The 16245-nt window shown below is 36.2% G+C and overlaps 1 protein-coding gene across 1 annotated transcript; it reads left to right on the top strand.

Moving 5' to 3' along the window:
* The first annotated feature begins 11820 nt into the window (after window positions 1-11820).
* Window positions 11821-12855, top strand: LOC149839270 (uncharacterized). The gene is made up of 2 exons (XM_090002420.1): window positions 11821-12121; window positions 12662-12855. The coding sequence occupies exons 1-2, from the start codon at window positions 11900-11902 to the stop codon at window positions 12746-12748; spliced, it is 309 nt and encodes a 102-aa protein (XP_089858546.1). The 5' UTR covers window positions 11821-11899; the 3' UTR covers window positions 12749-12855.
* The last annotated feature ends 3390 nt before the right edge of the window (window positions 12856-16245 follow it).

Below are 16245 nucleotides of genomic sequence, written 5' to 3'. Positions count from 1 at the left end.
ATGCAAAAATTGCATATTGGGAAGAAAATCACATATAAAGGAGAAAAATCATATATATTTAAGAGACAAATCATATATATTGAAGAAAAAGTCATATGTTTAGGAAAAAATTGTATATATAGGACGAAATCTTATACATTTAAGAGAAAACAACATATATAGGAAGAACTTCACACATATTTAAGAGAAAATCACAGAAAATATATGTGAAAACCGTATATATATATATATATATATATATATATATATATATATATATATATATATATATATATATATTTTGCAAAACAGTCTTTGTTCTCAAGTTTGTATCTCTTCGCTCCGATGTCAAAAATATGCATTTTTATAGTCGTTGAAAAACTGAGACAGAGGCTTAAAACTTTTTTGTTTTGAGTTAGAGATGAAAACCCTTCTAGCATTCTTACTTTTGAGCTTCAAAATCAGAATATGAGTATGTTTTGTAGAGTGGAACAGCCGAACAATCTATTTTCCAAATAATGTTTCTCTCCAATCATTCATCAGATCTTGGTGGCGTTAGAAAGCTACCGTTCTGATCTATCTGTATCATTTTTTCTATTTTTTTCTATTTTTAATAAATGTGGCTAAAAAATAGCATAAAATAAACAAAAGAGGTGCATCCATGATTGTTCCTGTCTACAAAGCATACTTTTATTTCGCTTTTGAAACTAAAAAACAAGAACCCTAAAAAGGTTTTAAGTTCTGACTTAAAACAAAAAAGTTATATGCTTATGTATCAGCTTTTTAACAACTATAAAAACATAAGTTTTCGATGTCGGATTAGAGAAATACAGATCTGAGAATAAAGACTATTCTACAAAAAATATATATATATATATATATATATATATATTTAAAAAAAAATGCATATATTTAAGAAATTGCAAGTATGAAAGGTAAACGGTCTTTTTAAAATAAGATATTTGTGATTTTGGACATAAAAATAATAGTGAAAATTATAGGGCATTTCAAAAAATGCATCATATTTGTCGTACAATATAGTTATTTTTCAAAGATAAAAGCTCAAATCTGACCTATATAATCTAAAAATAATTTTTTTATTTAAAAATATATACAAAACATAAACTTGGGTCATCATATAAGGATGAATACCCAATAAAAATCATAGCTCAAACCCAACTCACATATTACTTTCAACAGGTTCATATAGGTCTCAACATTTTTATGTCGTGCTACTGCAATATATGGCTTTGGGATAGGTACCTGTTTCATTGGCATTTATACCAGACCAATGTTGTCAGTATGGTATCGGCCCTTAATCGTTTGGCCAATGATTCAAGTGAATGGGCCAATAACGATCCTCAAGTCAGTCAGAACATGACACATGTTAAAACTATTAAAATTATTTTTAAGTATTTTTTATATTTATTAAAAATAATCAATTCAGTTCTGTATGTATCAATTTTCTGCTGATACTATACGTATTGGCCAATACTGGATGATACACACCGACACTGACAACATTGTTACCAACAACTCTCTCTCTCTCTCTTGCATTAAATGGGCTGTGGCTAAGGGCCAATGGGTTGTATTCCCACTAAAAGAGGTAGATCCCAACTGAGATTCGAGATGCAGGCATCACATCAGGTTTACCCATATTTTTCATAAAAAAAATATACCCAGATCCAAGAAGAATGACAAGGATCATTTTTGGTGATATATATATATATATATATATATATATATATATATATATATATATATATATATATATATATATATATATATATAAGTTTTTTACATTAAATATTTGCGGATCATAATCAGAACTCGGGTCCGACCAAGGTTTGGTATAAAATATCATAAACCATACCCAACCCATTTAATAATCGAACCTCATGTGTCTGATCCAGATAGTTAATCAAACCGACCCTATAAGATCAAATACAGGTCGGGATTGGGTCATACCCGACCCTTTGACACCCCCTAGCTGCAGGGCATCCTACCTTATATTGATAGATTAAATTTGATGGAACAGTGATAGAGTGAGACACATATGGTTAAGATATGAAGATGCTGCCACATGTGCCTCATCTGCACTCACATTTATGAACTTGATAGGAAAAGCTGAAAAGTATATTTGAAAGCAAAATCTACCTCCTTCTTTAAAGATACACAGGGGTGAAAAGATCAGGTGCAATATGATTGGACAATCAGGTGATTAATGCACAAGTATTTGTGCAATCATATTGCATCAGACCCGGACTCCAAGAATGTGGCCATCCCTTTTCCAACATGACTGCAATCATTCTCCAATCAGGTACCCAGCACCACAAAGTCCTTTCTTGAATACTCACTATACTTTTTTATCATTTTGTCTTTTTGGGAGGTCTTGTTTCATTTACTTTTCCTTTGTTTTAAGGTGAAAAGAAAAGGTTAAATTAGAAGCAACGACATTATGGTAATCTCACAAGGGCATCCTAGATGGGGTAATGGATTGGTAACGGTGTTATTAACTTATTACATACAAAAGAGTTTGGATCTCCTATGTGTATGTTGTTTTGATCCAAATTGATCGCATGGATGGATTCCGAATCTTTAAAATAGTGAGAACTAGCTTTTGGATCATGTTTTTTCCATGAAAAAATATAATTTTATGACTCCAAAAAGTAGACTACATTTAGGCCATCAATTTTTGAAGTCTTATAAAATCTTACCTACCTAAGTGTTGTAATCAGACGATTCAAAAACCAATCCCCACTAATGCAGATCACATATGTAACGTTGGTGTTTCAGTGGGATTTTTTTGCTGAGTGCGCCCATCCGTTTTGGTCAGGTGCAAAAGTGGTCAGGCAGCTACCACTATATATATATATATATATATATATATATATATATATATATATATATATATATATATATATATATATATATATATATATGAGGATGTGCTCTTGGATCATCTGATTATAACATGCAAGCTAGTTAGTTTTTATAAGGCTTCAAAAATCAATGGCTCAGAATTTTCACAAATTTAAAATTCATAAAATCATAATTTTTCATTCATTGCAAAAATATGATTCAACAGTCAATTCTTAGTAAATGGATCACGCATAAAGTCAGAATTACCAAACATGACTTGAAATATAAAAATTCAGTACTATCCACACCATACTCTAACTGTTAGGAGTCAATTTTACTTTCTCCCTCTCTTGGAAATGAAAACCTCTCCGATGGGAAACCCTCTCAAACCTCCTAAATAGACGTTTTATTGGTTTTTTGGTATTTTTTCAAAATTCTGACCATAATCTATATGCTTGTTTTCGTAGGAATCAATTCTTGAAGCATTTGATTCCGATGCATGGACAGATTTTTATAAGTTTCAAGCTCATCCGCTTACAATTTTCATAAATTTTTAGGCTCCAAATGCCATTTTTTATCCAAAATTCATGATCTAAGTGTCAATTTATAGTAAATTAATCTTGTTGAACACATCTGTACCGTCATAATTTTGAAAAAATTACCAAAAAAAATTTCTATTGGGAAGGTTTCCGTTGAGAAGGTTTTCATTCCCCTATATATATTTCATTTTGTGATGAATTACCTACTTTGAACCATTACCTACTTTGATTTTAATAAATTGACAAAATGGTTGGATGACCGACATCCACCCCTTCTAGATTCTAGAACCACCTCTCTATTTATAGGTCTCCAACTAGTCCCTAGGCTAATTACCCAACTCATATTTTTTCACAAAGACAGTGGAAAGGTTACCCTCTTTTTTTGCAAATAAGCCACACCTATTGGGAAATTAGGGCCAAATTAAATTTGTGAATATCCCAAATGCCCAAGCCACCAAATTTCAATGGCCTCAAAATGACCTCCTAACCCACTAAGGTCCTCGAGTTGCCATCTAATTTTTTCTTCCAAATGAAGTTTTGAAAGATCTTAATCAATATCTTCTCCACCTTTTTAGGCATTTTAAATATCTGAATAAAATGGAAAACCATGGTAGATATACTAAACTTTACTAAATTGATTCAATCCACCCGAGATAGTAGCCGTGCCACACAAGATTGAGTTTTAGCTCTTACCTTGTTCTCCACCTTCCCCCAATGAAGTTCACGAGAGACTCCCAACTGTAACGATAAGCCCAAGTATGACATAAGTAGAGAACCTGCTGCACACTCAAAGATAGTACAAGCCAATCTTTGCAAATCTTCATATGAGTCATTAAGAATCAAAACTTGACTCTTACCCACATTCATTTTCAAACCTAACATCTCCCCAAAACATCTAAGGAGCACCCAAATAGCAAGCGTCTGCAAGCAATAAATGGTTAATTGTAGCCAAACTTGAAATCTTGCAACTATGTATCAAACCCACTCTTTCCATCGAGTCAATCATAACCAAAAGGCCTTCCAAGGCCAAAATAAATAGGAGGGATAAGAGATCCTCTTGCCTTAATCCTCTCTTGGGTTTGAAAGGTATATCCTTTTTCCCATTTTTTGAAACAACAACAGAGGCTGCATGAAGAAGACCCTCTATCCAAGATAACCACTTAGTGCCAAAATTCATAGATCTTAAACAATTCAAAATAAAATTTCAATCAAGAGAGAGTCAAATGCCTTCTCAAGATCAATCTTTAAAATTAATGAAGGCTTACCCAAAAGTTTGATGGAATGAGTGGCTTCATGTGTCATTATACATGCCTCATGCAATCTCCTTCCTTGAATAAAAGCATGTTGTGAAGGAGAAACAAGCTTGCTAATATGACTCTTCAACCTAGTAGTCAACACCATAGAAATAATTTTGAAGCATGTGTTAATCAATGATATGGGCTAAAAGCGAGAAATGTCCTCTACATTGTCTTCTTTAGGAATAAGAATGAGAGTTGATCTTCCCATGATAGCCGAAATCTTGGCATTAACATAAAACTCCTTCATTAGTGAAAGTAAGTCTTCCTTAACATAGTCTCAATTTTCCTTTAAAAACTCAATGGGAAACCCATCCAAACTTGCTTCAAGGTAGAGACTAAACTACACCCTTAACCTCCTCCAGGCTAAAAGCACCCTCCATGAAATCTCGACCAACCTCACTTAGTTTTTGAAAATTCATATGGGAAATGTCATAAGAACCCATTACGGATTTAGAAAATCGATTCATGAAGTAACGAGAATTCTTGTTAAGCATTTCGGGCCCCTCCCATACTTGGCCTTCTATAGATAATGACAAAATTTTGTTTTTCCGCAACCATGTAGAAGCTCTCATATGAAAATACTTTGTGTTCATTTCCTAAGACTGTAGCCAATGAGCCTTGGTTTTTTTTTCCATCGCAAATTCTCTCACCCTCCATTCGCTTATTTGTTTACTTAATTGCACTTTTTGAGATTTTACTGAGGCGGCTTCCAAATCATCAGTCACTCTTTCTTCCAAAGATTGGAGAGATGCCAACTACTGCTCCCAATCCTTAAGATCCACAAAGTTGGCAGCCTGATTGGTCTTGCACCATTCAATTAACTTGCTGCGAATAAAAGCCAACTTAGAGATCATACGCTGCATTGCCCACCTATTCGATGATGGTGCTGACCTCCACCATTCGTGAATCAAATTAAATACACATGGGACTGTGAACCATCAATGTTTCAAGCAGAACCCCCGAGTCGCAAAAGACCCCATCTCAGCCCAGGTAAGCCAAATGGGCGCATGATTTGAAATGACAATGGGATTAGACCAAGCTGTTTTGTCATGAAGTTGTTGTAGCATGGGCAAGGAGATAATGAACTGATCTAACACAAGATCGGAAGAGTGTGCTTATTAGACCAAGTGAAGCGTTGCATGTTGATACTATGATAATTGGACAAGAGATTCGTGGTGATCTCGTAGCGTGCAAAATGCACAATAATATAAAAGTGCTAATCACACAAATGGTGATAATCGCCTTCACATGCAAGATGCTCGCGTTGGTTTGAAAAATCAGAGCATGTCAAATTAAATTAAAATGGTTACATCATTTCTTTTACAACACAATAAAGTTGGGGTTTCTTTCTAAGAAACCGATTGATACCCCTCTCATCGTAGGCATGTTAGTACTACGCTGATTGGATGAGAGGTTTATGGTAACCTCGTAGCGTGTAAATGCACAATGATAAAAGAGAAATCATATAAATGGTGATAATCACCTTCACAAGCACTATGCTTGGGTTGGTTTAAAAGACCAGAGTATGTAGAATGGGTTGTCAGTTAAAATAGAACCTAACATATTTATTCGTCCCTTTGGTTCCATCAAGAGAGATGATGAAATGATACAAAACTTCAATGGATAGGTTGTTAACAACCACACTTCTCGTGCAAATGACTCGATGTCCCTAGTCATCAGAGTTAGGGGACTGGGCTACAAAAAATTATCTTAGGTGGTATGTCCCAATGACTTTTACAGAAGTATAGATGCATCCTCTTAAACAAGTGGCATCTGAGAAATTCTCTCTTGGTCATAGGCCGCCCCCTTATGAGCGAACTCAGCTAGTTGTTCGAGGTATCAAAACATATAGAATACACTACAAGAAAATTGTTAATTAGCGACGAAAATTAGCGACAGATTTTTTCTGTCGCTCCTTAGCGACAGATTAGCTAGAGATAGAATATGTCGCTAATTAGCGATGGATTAGCGAGGAAACGACTTTTATCGCTAATCTGTCGCTACTTAGCGACGGATTAGCGACTGCATGTTTTTGTCGCTACTTTTTATTACAAGAACACCATTTTAGCGACGGATTTAGAGAGGGAACTCTGTCGTCGCTAATCCGTCACTAATTAGCGACGGCGTAGCGACAAAATATATTTCGTCACTTTTTTGGTATTTTGGTTTAGCGACGGCTTAGCGACGGCATGTTTCCGTCGCTAAGCCGTCGCTAAATGTCGCGTAAATCCCTAATCCCATCCCTCTTTCTCTTTTCCATGTTTCGCTGTATTGCTCCCTCCCGCCGCCCGTCGGCTCTCGCCACCGTCCGGCCGCCGCCGCTCGTCAGCCGCCGCTCCCCGTCCACCGCTCGCCAGCTGCCGCTCCCCGTCAACCTCCCGCCACCGTCCGGCGATGCGCAGGTAATCTTCTTCTTCTTCTTCTTCTTCTTCTTCTTCTTCTTCTTCTTCTTCTTCTTCTTCTTCTTCTTCTTCTTCTTCTTCTTCTAAACGCAGGGGGTACGCCCCTTCCCTGCCGGAAACGCAGGGGGTTTTACCCCCTGCTGTGCTTTCCGGCAGGGGGGGTCGACCCCCTGCCGGAAACGCAGGGGGTCGACCCCCCCTGCCGTAAAGGCACGGCAGGGGGTCAACCCCCCATGCCGGAACTGCCTTTCCGGTAGGGGGTTTAACCCCCTTCCCTGCCGGAAAGGCAGGGGGTTTAACCCCCTGCCGTGCTTTCCGGCAGGGGGGTCAACCCCCTGCGTTTCCGGCAGGGGGGTCGACCCCCTGCGTTTCCGGCAGGGGGGGTCGACCCCCTGCGTTTAGCTGCCTATGTGGCTTGTCAAAAAAAAAAAAAGTTTTCTGTAATTCAGGCTATGCGGCCTATGTGACTTGTAAAAAAAAAAACTGTAATGAAGCTATGCTGCCTATGTGACTTGTCAAAAAAAATATATGCAATGAAGCTATGCTGCCTATGTGACTTGTCAAAAAAAAATCTGTAATGAAGTTATGCTGCCTAAGTGACTTGTCAAAAAAAAAAAGTTTTCTGTTTTAGAATGCTTATGCTGCCTATATGAATCATTTGAAAAATAAAATCTGTAGTAGGAATAACATGTTGCCGATGTGTATTGCTTTTGAAAAAAACAATCTGTTATGAGATATATTATGCTGTCTATGTGAATTGGTTTCAAAAAAATCTGTTTTTTAATGCATATGCTGCCTATGTAAATCAGTTTGAAAAAAAAAATCTTTAGTAGGAATACTATGTTGCCTATGTGTTTGTTTGAAGAAAAAAAATTTGTTATGAGATACCTACGTTGCCTATGTGATCTGTTTTGAAAAGAATTTTTGTTATGGATACCTATGCTGCCCATGTGATCTCTTTTTAAAAAAAAAAAAGTTATTATGTGATCCCTATGTTGTCCATGTGATTAGCTTGAAAAAAAAATTGTAATATGTGTATATAAGATGTCCATATGGTTTTAAGTGTAGTTTGCATATATGTTGTCCATATGGATTTTAAGTTGAAATTTTTTTTGTAATGTATATATACAAGTTGTCCATGTTGTTCAATTTGTTAGTTTGTTAATGTCTACTGGTAGTTAGTTTTACTTCAATTTGTTTTCTTGAAATCTGGTTAGTTAGAGTATTTCAATCTATTAGTCTTTTATAATTATATTTTTTTTAGATAGATTGGTATTTAATGTTCTCACAATCAGTTAGTTAGATTAGGGCTATTTGAATTCTTTATGATAGTGGTGGTTAAACGGAGTTCACATCTTTTCTAGTAAACTAATTGATTGATTTACTATTCCTTTGCTAAGTAGTTCAGATTAGAAATTGTCTATGACTTTATGTTAGTCGACTGGTTCAACATGTTATAGCTGGTTTGTTAAATTAGCATCTTCTAGTTAGATTTGGCTTAACATATATACTATTTTTCTTTTCTCTTCTTTCAATTAGTTAGAGTTGTTTTAATTTGTTTTAATTTTTTTAGTTAGTGTTTCATCTTGTTTCATGATTAGTTAGTTTGTTACTTAATTTGTTTTGTTTTTGTGCAGATTTTTCAACGGAACCAACTCGTGCTCGGCCACCTGTGGTAAGTAAATGACAAAAACAATGCAAATCGGGTAAATACCCGTGGTGAGTAAGTGATGCAAACGTATCACATGTTATTTAATTTATTGAATGCAGCACTTTATTGTTCATACACTCACTTAGTTGTTGATATCTAGGACTGCTTTGTTGGAGTTCGGAGATCATGCTGAGCATGATTTTAATGTAGAAATATGGAAGTGTTCTTATTTTTGGAGTACGGAGTCCATGCTAAGCATGGTAGTAGTTAGTGAGATATTGAAGTGTGTTTGCTGCAGGTACATGTTTGCCATTTATTTGATATGAATGATTATGATGTATTGCAATGTTTGATGTAATTGTATCCATGCTTGCATGTAGTTACTTTCAATTTGATTTTGACTTCCATGTGAAATTTTATAATAAAAGCATGCTTCAAATGATTGTATCGTGTCATTAATAGTTTGCACATGAAAATATTAAGTTATCAATGCATGCATCAAAATTCTTGTTATTGTTTGACATAGTATATTGCATGATAAATTTGATATTTTCTTCATTGTAGCATTCTGATTGTTTTTTTCTTAATTCGTTAGGATACTATTCGTAACATCATACGACAGAATGACTGCAAACCGTGAATGGATGTACCGTAGGATAGTGGACAATGAGTTATCGCATGAATATATGGATGGTGTCGATAGTTTTATTGAATTTGCAACGGCGAGTGTCAGTACGATAGATCCCACAGGTCGGATTAGGTGTCCCTGCAAGATTTGTAAGAATAATCGGATTAGGTGTTCGCAATGGTGATGTTAAAGATCAAGGAATATGTGATTTAGAAAATGGTCCGACCAAAGTTGTGCAATGCTACAACGGGTATATCGTAAATGGTTATCGATTCCATACAAAAGACTACGGTATAAACAAATCAACGATAAATAGTGGCGTGTGTGTCAAGGGTAGCAGCTACGGTGAAAATGAACATGATTACTACGGTGTTATAGAGGAAATAATGGAGTTGACTTACTTAGGCATGAATAACAGAGTTACAGTATTCAAGTGTCATTGGTTTGATCCAACTGCAACAAGACTCGACAAAGCTTCAGGCATTGTGGAGGTGAATCATAAATCCAGGTTTGGAACATATGAACCATTCATATTAGCCTCGCAAGCTCAACAAGTTTATTATACTTCATATTCGAGTATAAAAAAGTCAGATAGAAATGAATGGTGGGCAGTTTGCAAGGTGAAATCCAAACTATACCCCGAGTATGATCAGTTACAGGAAGATGAGTTAGCTGAAGACAGTGATTACTATCAATCAGATGATGTCTGTGACTTCGCTTATGGTCACGATGTTGCGCATGATATGCATGTCATATCTCCATTGGTTGATGAAACATTCATAGAGGAATGTGATCCAAATGATGTACCAAGTGGATGGGCAAACAATGAAGAAGAAGAAGAAGAAAGTCAAACTAGTGACGAGGAAGAATTCTCAAGCTAGTGAGCAAAATCTTATACTACAAACCTCTATTTAAATGCATTGTAATACTTGATGTGAGTTGTATTGCAATACTTGGTGTGAATGATTAAAAATTTTATTTGAATGTATTGTAATACTTGATACGAATGATTCGAATGCATTGTAATACTTGATGTGAATGATTTCAATTATCTGAATGTATTATAATTTATGCAATTAACGAATGATTTGAATTAGTGCAATACTTGATGTCAATGATTTGAATTATTTGAATGCATTGCAATGCTTGATGTGAATGACTTGAATGCATTGTAATACTTGATGTGAATTATTTGAATGTATTGTATGACATATGTTATTTGTTAGAATATGGTTCGTGGAGGTTATAGTGGCCGCTCATCCAGTAGTAGCCAGGCTCAACCTTCATCTTCACGGGCTCCTGTGATAGGTATATCATATAACTAATAAGATGCTTGATTAGTTTAAATGCACATTCTGAGAATTTCTAATGTATTTTTTTACAGATGATGTTGCGCCTGTACACGACCCACCTACACCAGTTGATCGCACAAGTCAATAGCCAACACAGGAAACAGGGTCTTCTCAGGCTGGCATAAGAAGACTCATTCGAATAGTGTATATCAATAATCGACCGTAAGTATTTTGTTTTCAATTATTGCATATCTTTTAAATATTTTATATTGATATTTACTGTGTAATAATTCATGTGCAGCACGAGGTTTGAGCCACAAGAAGTAGTACGGGAGATTAGGAATTCACTTCTTCAACATCTACCAGGACCAGTTGCTCAATGGAAAGAGTACCCAAAGGAGGTGTTAGACAGATTGTGGTCCTCATTCATGGTATACAGTTGTTCTTCATAGTTAATGTGTTTCATATTTAATTTATTTAAGCAATGTCTACTAACTTTCTGAAAATATTTGTAGGCTTCGAATCGCTTTGCAACTACGGTGGAAGAAAATGATGCAAGGAAGGTGTGGCAGAAGGTGGCTGCCAATCGATTTGCAGACATGCTGCACACTATGAAGACTGCAGCAAAAAAAACATCTGGTGTAGTAGATGATCCATTACTGTGAAAGGACCATGGTCCTATTACTATCAGGAGAGATTACTGGGATGAAATGTGCGATAAGTGGGCGGGAGATGCATTTAAAAATCGCTCTGCGAAGGCTTCACAAAATCAATCGAAGATGCCCGAAGCCCATCTACACACAGGTGGATCTAAGACATTTGGGAGCCACCTAAAGAAAATGGTAACTCATCAATATATAATATTAATTTTATAAGTATTGTTGCAAACTTGTATACTAAATCTTTTGTCATTTAACTTCGCAGGAAGCAGAAAAAGGAGGCAGTGTACCATATAAGGATGTGTTTGTAGAAACACATAAACGGAAGACCACGAGAGTCTTCGTATCAGAGAAGGCGAGAACGACAACGGTATGTATTAATTCTATTAATAATCATTGCAATATATATGCAAGTTATCATTAATTATTAATGAATACTTTAAACATTATTTTGTAGGAGGCATATAAGCAACAGATGGTAGAGCGATATGGCGAAGACGCTACTCAGCATCCATCATTTGATCCTACAGCATGGGTGACTGCAGCAGGTGAACCCAAAAAAGGTCGCGTGTTCGGGTTTGGGAGTAATATGAACACTTCACCAGTTATTGGTTCTTCCAGTTACGGCTCACCGACTTCTTGCGCCGACATAAGCTCCAAGCAGCCGACTATTCTTTCCGGTGATGATGTACGCGAGATCATTAATGAATCACTGAATAACTACTTCCAATACACCGTCGCCCCCTTTCTCCGAAATGAGATCAAGGCCGCTGTTCAGGATAGGGGATCTTCGATTCCAGGTCCCTCTCAGGTATAATCACATATATAGTTTTTTTGACTATCTTAAAGCACATCTGAGCATGGTAGAATCACATATAGAGTTTTTCTAGATGCCTTAGAACACATATGAACATGCTATAATCACATATTCAATTTTTTTACTGCCTTAGCACACATATGAGCATGATAGAATCACATATAAAGTTGCTTTGCCTGCCTTAGAGCACATATGAGCATGCTATATTCACATATTTAATTTTTTTGCTGCCTTAGCACACATACGAGCATGATCGAATCACATATATAGTTTTTTGCCTGCCTTAAAGCACATCTGAGCATGGTAGAATCACATATAGAGTTTTTTTATATGCCTTAGAACACATATGAACATGCTATAATCACATATTCAATTTTTTGACTGCCTTAGCACACATATGAGCATGATAGAATCACATATAGAGTTTTTTTATTGCCTTAGATCACACATGAGCACATGATAGAATCACATATAGTGTGTAATTTATTTCATTATATTTTGTTTATCAATACTGACTGTTCTTTTCTTGTGTAGGCTGCTAGCGATAATCAGGGTAGTGGAGCTGAAGGGACAGATAAAGACAATGAACAAGAAGATGCACAAAATCTTGGCGATGATTAGAGGACTGTGTTGAAGAAGTTCTATTTTTTTTATTTTTCCTAATTGTAATTGTTGAATTGTAAATAATTAAACTTCTTAATTTTAAGGTGGAACGATTAATTATTATAGATACTTGTTATATGAATTTTTTTGTGTGGTTTGTTTTTTATTTACAGGAAATAGAAATTGTACAGTTCTCGGTAATTAATTTTTAAATAATTTTTTTTTTATTTTTTTTCGTTTTTGCGACGGATTATTCCGTCGCTATTCATATTAATCTAGCGACGGCTTAGCGACGGAACCATCCGTCGCTATTCATATTAATCTAGCGACGGCATAGCGACGGAATTAAATCCGTCGCCAAGCCGTGGTCGCCGTTTAGTACCGGCGGATTGGCGACGGAATATAGCGCTTGTTATTCCGTCGCAATTAGCGACGGACCTGGCGACAGAATTATTCCGTCGCCAGTTAGCGTTGAAATATTCGCGACGTAAGCATACTGTCGCCGCGTTGTCGCTAATCCGTCGCTAACATGGTTAGCGACGGATTAGCGACGGATTAGCGACGGAATGTGATCGTCGCTAATCTACTGCTTTGTTGTACTCGTTTAAAATAGGTTAATTCTTCAGCAACAAGAGTCGACTCTTGTTTTAAAAACATTGGTCGATCATATCCCGAGAGAGAGAAGTTGACACTCAAAAGTAGATGTTGACCCTCAGGTCTGCCCAACCTCGACTCCTACCCTTTGCAGTGGTTTAAGCCCATCTAACTCCAATCCAAAATACTAGAAGTTAAAACAAACAAGCACAACATATATGATTAAAAAAAAATCCCAAGCTTAAAACAAATTTCAACTATCATAACATGTATGTGAACCTGGGTTACTCAAGCTAGCATATATGTATATTTCAACCAAAGATTTATCTCTAACAACTTTTCAACTACAAAATTCCTTCTCAATATATATATATATATATATATATCATTTTCATCATAACTTTTACCAAAAGCTAAAACATTAACAAGTAGAAGCATGTAAAACCAAGAAACATGCTTAATCATCCATTCTCATATGGAATTTGTTGCACATATAGTTTTTGAAAACAGTATCTCTAAAACAAAATATTTCTTCAAAACTAAGCATCCATGTTTCTAAGAAACACACTTAAAAATATATAGCAGATTAAAACAACATTTCAGTTCATATATATAGTATACAAATTAGATTTTTAAACCCTTTTATAACAAAGGAAAACTGCAAAAATTTCAACTCATTTAAGAAGTACAATAAATTAGATTTGTAACACCTTTGAAATAGAAAAGATTGAAGAATTTTTCACTTTACCAACCAATGCACAATTGCTTCGGGTTAGTTCTACCAAAACACAAGCCAATCAATCAAAGCATCACACACATTACACTATATTTATCGTAAAATCCATTCAGGAGTCGATTCTCCCAAGCACAAGAATCGACTATGGGCTAAACAGAGCATAAACAATGCTCATGAGTCTACTCTCCTACTCAAGAGCCGACCATCAAGCTAAATTGCACTTAAAAAACATGTTTAAGTCGATGTATACACTAAAGAGTCAGCTCACAACCAAAATGAGTCGACTCTCAATGGTGCAAGAGTTGACTCACCTGAACCAATGAGTCAACTCTTTCACAACAATGAGTGGACTCACTGCTAAAGGAGTTGACTCACAACCTCTTTACAATACTATACAAATCACAAGCTGAATGAGTCAACCCCTAACCTGCAGGAGTCGACTCTTGAGTCAACACTACATGAAGTTTTCACAAGAGTCGACCCTTGAACAACAACAATCGACCCCTGAGACCTTCTAGTTCGGTTCTACTCTTTTTGAGCTATGAAAACTTGAAGTTCGAAGCACCAAAACTCAAATAAAACTCAATCCCAACACATCTAGGGGTGTTTCAAATCGATAAATCACAACAACCATAAACATCACTAAAAAACTCAATTCTTTCAACGCGTCAATCATTCAAAACATGTTTTTTACAAAATCATAACAAAAAGTACTTGAAGTCCTTGCATGCATATTACCTACAAAATGAGAAATTGAGCACCACATCGAATCACTAAATCTGATAGGAATAAGGTCACAACAAGCGCAACACGAATACCCCCAATGTATCTATACACGACTCCCATGTACATGAGCTCAAACTCCTAGCTACAATACACACACTATGGAGTCGACTATACCAAAGCAACTCCCAAACAGAGATTGGGCACCTCCACATAACAGATCCAACCGCACCAAAGCTCCACAAAGGTGCAACTCGACCAGAATGATGGTGGAGCAACAAGTGGTCGTCCACAAAGAGAGAAAGAATGTGAGAGTGCATGGAAAGAGGGAGAGATAGAGAGAGCACAAAAGAGGGAAAACGAGAAATGCGTGAATTTAGAGGGGTTTTTATAGGTCTCATCAAATGGGTTTGAATTTAGCCCCTAATAGGTCTAGGTTTGTGCAAAAAAGTGATCCAAATTTGGTTGGATTCTAACTAGATTCCAACCAACCAAAATCATGAGCTCCTAGTTAACCCACCCACTAGTTAGGTTAATTAGGTCTCAACCTAGTTGACCTAATCAACTAGAAGACAGCAAAAAAGGATTGCTGGCCAAGGGGCATGGTTCAGCTGACCCTGACATGCATGTTTGACTTATTGGGGTTGCCTGAGTTGGGCGACAACTGCAGATGGTGCTTTAGCTGAAATAACCAGAATGCCCCTAAAAAGAATTCATTGGCCTAAGATGCCCATTTTGCTCAAATCTATCATTTATCCAAAACAATACTACACAAATGTCATTCAAATAAACCAAATTATTTTGGATTTGTCCTTCACGCAGTTGACTAACCTATTTTAAACAAGAGTCACTTTTCATATGAACTTCAAAACCTCATTTTTTTAATATACTTGATTTCAATGAATGTGTGGAGTTACGAAAAAAAGGTTCTAATGTGTCCAGGGTTGGTGAATTGTTATTTCAAGTACTATTTTTTGCTAAACTGCTATTTTAAACTCTCATAAAATAATGATTATAAAGCTTTCAATATTTTGTTATAAGCCGCAGTAAGCACCAATGGTATCTTATCGATGTACAGGATGTTAATTGATGATAAGTTCCGGTATGGACAACCCCTGTGAGTCCTAATTCCCTCCAAGCCATCAGAATGCCACCTGATGGCCCAATCTCTGGTCGCGATCTGCATGATGACAATCCCACCATATTTCATTCATGAATGACCTGTCAAGCATCCCCATTTTGGTTTCCTGAATGCATATAATGTCTGGATTATGCTGCCGAATGATCTGGGATAGGAAATTTTGCTTCTCACGACCACAGAAGCCATGTCTATTCCATGATAAAATCCTCATTGATAAACCGTCTTTTGCCTCTATTATCCTTACGCATCCCACCGGTAGAAGCAGGCCACCAAATCACAAAATTTTTTTGGACCTCGTGCGCACCTGGCACGCTTATTTTT

Source organism: Nuphar pumila, chromosome 4 (genome assembly GCF_984573655.1).
Source record: "Nuphar pumila chromosome 4, dmNupPumi1.hap1.1, whole genome shotgun sequence".
Lineage (NCBI taxonomy): Eukaryota > Viridiplantae > Streptophyta > Magnoliopsida > Nymphaeales > Nymphaeaceae > Nuphar > Nuphar pumila.
The sequence above is the reverse complement of the archived record's forward strand: the minus strand, read 5'-3'. Positions and strand labels throughout refer to the sequence as shown.

What these genes read in the sequence shown, in the direction of transcription:
- LOC149839270 (XM_090002420.1), top strand. Translation starts at nt 11,900, where the DNA reads ATGAACACTTCACCAGTTATTGGTTCTTCCAGTTACGGCTCACCGACT. An exon ending in CGATTCCAGGTCCCTCTCAG is followed by an intron (nt 12,122 to 12,661) that starts GTATAATCACAT and finishes TTTCTTGTGTAG; the next exon opens with GCTGCTAGCGATAATCAGGG.